Source organism: Solanum pennellii, chromosome 12 (genome assembly GCF_001406875.1).
Source record: "Solanum pennellii chromosome 12, SPENNV200".
NCBI lineage: Eukaryota > Viridiplantae > Streptophyta > Magnoliopsida > Solanales > Solanaceae > Solanum > Solanum pennellii.
The window spans coordinates 79,411,328-79,416,316 of NC_028648.1; the positions used below are offsets into that span (position 1 = coordinate 79,411,328).

The following is a 4,989-nucleotide window of genomic DNA, read 5'->3' on the forward strand; positions in this document are numbered from 1 at the left end:
CCAAGTTCAGAGAGTCGATTTCAGTACCCAAATTTCAGAAGTCTAAGTCTTTTGGAACGAGACCCCCTCGACGGCCCGTCGTGTCCATGACGGTCCGTCGTGGGTTCCGTCGACTCACACAGTTTTTCCAGAAATAAAATCTGCTGCTCAAAACGACTAAACAGGTCGTTACACCCACGTAATTTATGATTGATGTTAGTTGCAAGTGATAATTATAGCAAACTATACCTATGATAACTAATTAAGTAGAGNCTTATATATATATATATATATATATATATATATATATATATGAAAGAGAGAGGGGAGAGAGAGGGAGGGAAAAACTAATTTCAAATAAATATTATCACGTTTTTATATATATAAGAAATATTCTAAAGTAAGTTGAATATACTTTACCTATACATGAGTTATACACTTAATATAATTATGATACACTTTAAAGATGAATATTAGAATATAGCTTCATTACATATAAAGTATATACTGACTAATCAATTCTGATCAACTCAAAATCTTCTCGTAATAATCTCAAATTTTAGATATAGAATCTTCTTGATATTTCGAATCTTTTTAATATATAATGTGTTCTTATCCTCCAACACATTTCATCTTCATCCTCACCCTCATAACCTCTACCACACTTCTCATAATATTTATCTATATTTATATAAAAATACTTTTAAAGTAATATTTTTTGCTCAACAAGTTAGGAAATAATAATATTTCATGAATTTTTTTTTAATTTTTTTTTGGTGTAGAATAATTGATGCGCCCTGAAAGGACAATTACCTAATTAATAGATTTAAAAGTGCACTAATTAGAAGAAGGTAACACACTATGACATTGTTTTCTTCACGTCTTGTTTATCAGATTTTTCATAGTCTATATATAGCTTATGAGTTCGATCGAATTCAGTAATTCACTTGAAGAATTTTATTTTTGTTTTACAAAATTTATTAAATATATTTAAATTATTAATTTAAAAATTAATATTTTTTTTAAAAAAATAAAACTCTGAACTATCAACTTTAAATTCTGACTCCAAAACTGATAGCACTTTGCTTTTTTATTCATTTTTGCAGCTATGATAAGGAGACAACTTATATTGCTTATGTATCCACTACAAATATGGATTGCCGATTCGACTTTTTTTTCTTTTTAGGTAATCTGACTATGTTGAGATAAGGTTTTAAATACGGACGGAGTTAGAATTAGGAGTTTGCGGTTTTAAAATTTTTTTAAGAAAAGAGAATTTTTTGTTGATAGTTGGGTCTAAACCTACAAATACTTTTGCATGGAAAACATTTTCATGATCCTTTTTTTATTATTGAGTCGACAATCAATTTTATCAGGGGATAACAAATAAATATACATATACATATTTATTTAATTTCTTACTATAAATATCGGATCGACAGAAAAGCTATTGCGGAAATTCAAACCTCCACCTAGCTCTGCCCCGTTCTAAACCAATATGGATTGTGGTGCAGTGATGAAACTACTTCACCCTTAATCAGAGGTTTCAAGTTCAAGCCTTGATTCTGAATGAACCCTGCAGTACACCAATTTAGATTTAATCAAAAATCCAATACGAACTTCTAATACCGAATAAAAATAAATAAATTTCATTCTTGTTGTCGTGTTTGGTTTTTTCTTTTTCGTTTGCTGTGGACCTGCCTCTAACACTTGTTTATATAAGGCAGGTCCAAATCGTCTGCTTTTGCGGTTAATTTTTTTTCTGTTTCTGTTGTCTTTCTTTCTACTTTCTTCGTTCTGTGTAGTCTGCTCTCTGCTGTTTTCAAGACGATTCTGCGCTGTTTTTAAGACGATTCGTCGCTTTTTTATTGTGTTTTTGAGACAATTCGCCGCGTTTAAAGCCGATTCGGTTACTTCTGAATGCTCTTTTAACATCCCTACAATGATAGCTAGTAGACTTTAGTCATGTGATGATATATGGAACACAATGTATGTATCAAAATGAGAAAGGAGATTTTTCCTTAATGAAGTGAAAGAGTTTCTTATGAATTACTAAGAATAATTAAGTAACAAAAGTTCAAATACAAATGCATGTCATGTGTCTAATAAGGGTAATGCTAAACGGCTAGAAAATTTAGTCAGAAAATTAAAAAAATTATAATATATTTTCAATTTTAAAGTTAACTTATCTTTTTCTTTTCTATTTTTTAGTTAAAAGATATTGAAGTTATATAAGTAAAATATTATTCTGACTAAACTCTGATCATATTTTCTGGCCAAAAGAATTTTTCCTATAATATATTTATTAGTTTGATATAAATATTTAGTTAAATATTAATATACTTTCTCGTGTTTGACTTGAATACATTGTTTTTTGGCAAGTGACTAATAATCAATTGGACTTTTTTTAGAGCCACTAATGAAGGTTTTGTGATAATTAATTAATCCTCTCCACCAATAATATATATATTCCTTCCAACAATTTAAATGCACTCCAAAGTTTATGCGCCAACATATCATCATCTCAAACAAAAAATAATGGTACGGTCTAATGTACTTTTCATTTTCCTCTATACCTTTAATTTCCACTACTCCATATATATGGTAGTGGAAACAAGTCTAGTAGCACTAAATAAATCTATTTTTGTGTAATAGCTTAAAAATCATATAATATCTTCATATTATTATAAGGATTGAAATGTAATTAATCTTGTATTATTATCGCGAGATTTTCTTCAACGATAGTAGAGTTTAATTGTCAATTGATGGTGAACTTGATTAATATTAAAATTAGGGTATTTTCTTGATTGCGCGGAGATAAAAGGTTTTACTAAAGAGAATTCGACGTTTAGTATATTGATAGGTAACCTAAAAGAAATGAGAAAAAAAGCTCAAAATGGTCCCTTATTTTTTAATTAAGATTCAAAGTCATGAATTAAACAAAAAGATTTAAATATTTTTATTATTGAAAAAAATCATGATTATATATATCAAAAATTCTTCACAATACACTTTAGACATGATATAGCTTTGCGTGAGGAGTTAATAGAAAGAATTGTTGTTCGCTCATTTACGAGTGAACCACTTTCAAAGTTTGTGTAATATTGTTTCGGATGAATTTGAAGTTAACCGAGGAGATGTCGTCTGCCGTTTTAAAGATGTTTGCCATTCGTTTGATATGTGTTTTTAGAGAGATATCTTTTTGGTGTTTAAGATTTAAAAAAGTATTCGTTTTGATGTCGGACTTATTTGGATAAAACTTACCCGTACCAGGTGTTTACACCAATCAAATACATGCACATCATGTGTTTAAATTTATAACTCATTTTACTTAACTTTAATTAATTAACATGTGTTTTACTTCATTAAATCATATTATGAAAATTGAATTAGTTTGGTGTAAACACCCGATGCGTGTTACCTAACCCTTACCACTGTAAACTTTTGAATTTTATATTTTAAATTAAAAGATAGTGCTTCATCATATCATCTTAAATGTACGATAATATATATATATGTATAATTGTACGGTTTCCATGACATGTACTTTCCATATAATCCCCATCATTCTGCAAATTTAATTTGTTTATCTTTATAGAATATAAGTTGCCTAAGTTAGCTATCTGAATGCTCGATAATAATTCTTCATCGTCATCGCGACCTACGATAGCTTTTCCTCTAGGTCTAGCTCTTCTTGTACTTGTTCTTGTTTGTATAACTGGATTGTTTTCTTGTTGCTACCATTGGAATAAGCTTAGATCTATTCTTTGTTATGATGATGATCAATCCTCATCAGATGATGATTCAATTGTTTCATCAAATCCCAAGTCTAATCAGGTATATATATTGATAATACTACTTAATTAATTCCTCTTTCATCTTCTTGTTTCTTATTTTTTGAGAAAAATTAATAATTGTTTGGGGTGTTACGTTGGATGTGGAAGTAAAAAGACTCATATTGATAGTTGAAATTATATATATAGTGTAAGGATATTTACATGAGTTTTTGAGAAAAATTTATGCATGTTAAGTGTATCTAATTAGGTTGACTTTGCCTGACAATTTGTATCAGAGCTAATGATTTAGCGAGTCAAGTACGAAGATGGTTGATCAATGAAATGGGCTCATTTTATTGACTTTATTTACTCGTAGCTCGAAGACATGAAGCCTATGGACTTTGGTGGCCATGAATACTTAGATAATATGGGTGACACACAATAAATTTCAAAATTAGCCCATAAATAGCGATGATGGCACATGAAACTTATTTTATGTGAAAATTGTTAGGTGTGCAAACAACGTCTCACACTACTGAAAAGAAAAGAAAGAAAACCTTTAGTAGTGAGAGACCTATTAGATAAAATCATGCATGTGAACCTAAAATAAAATTGACAATATAACATCGTATTAAAAAAAATTTTATTCTAACCGACTTAAATATTTATTTCAAAGTTTTATTTTAATCTAAAATCCATAATATCTAAATTCTGAATCTGTCAAGGTTATTATAAAATTTTCTCATGCATGGATGGGGTTTTGTTACTTTGTTTTTTTAGGTGAAGGAGCATAAAAATTGTAGTGAGAGCTTGACAATATTGATGCCAGGCGATGATGTTCCAAAGTTTTTGGCTTTGCCTACTCCCCTTTGCTCTACTCTCCGAATCGAAACGCTTGTATAGACTATAGTACCTTCTTCGTTTTAATTTATGTAGCAGCAATTGAAATTTCGAGAGTTGATCAAATTTTTCTTTGATTAGAATTTTCTTTTATAATTTTTAAAAAAATATTGTAACTTGTTAGTGTTGTGACTTATAGTTCTTTTTAGGTAGTTTTCAAATATATAAATTTTATATTAAAATAACTTCAACTTCTAGATTCGAGTTTACAATTAAAGTTTCAAAAAATTTGAATCTTGAAATTCCAATCGAAACAAGCGTTATATTAATTTACCTAATTAAACATATGGACCCAATCATAAGTGCTAGCTAGCTAGCTAATACACAAATTAGT

At 29.0% G+C, this 4,989-nt stretch overlaps 1 protein-coding gene across 1 annotated transcript; it reads left to right on the forward strand.

Moving 5' to 3' along the window:
• Positions 1–3,532: 3,532 nt before the first annotated feature.
• On the forward strand, positions 3,533–4,732 carry LOC107006888 (uncharacterized protein At5g65660-like). The gene is made up of 2 exons (XM_015205403.2): positions 3,533–3,816; positions 4,536–4,732. The coding sequence occupies exons 1-2, from the start codon at positions 3,607–3,609 to the stop codon at positions 4,656–4,658; spliced, it is 333 nt and encodes a 110-aa protein (XP_015060889.1). The 5' UTR covers positions 3,533–3,606; the 3' UTR covers positions 4,659–4,732.
• The last annotated feature ends 257 nt before the right edge of the window (positions 4,733–4,989 follow it).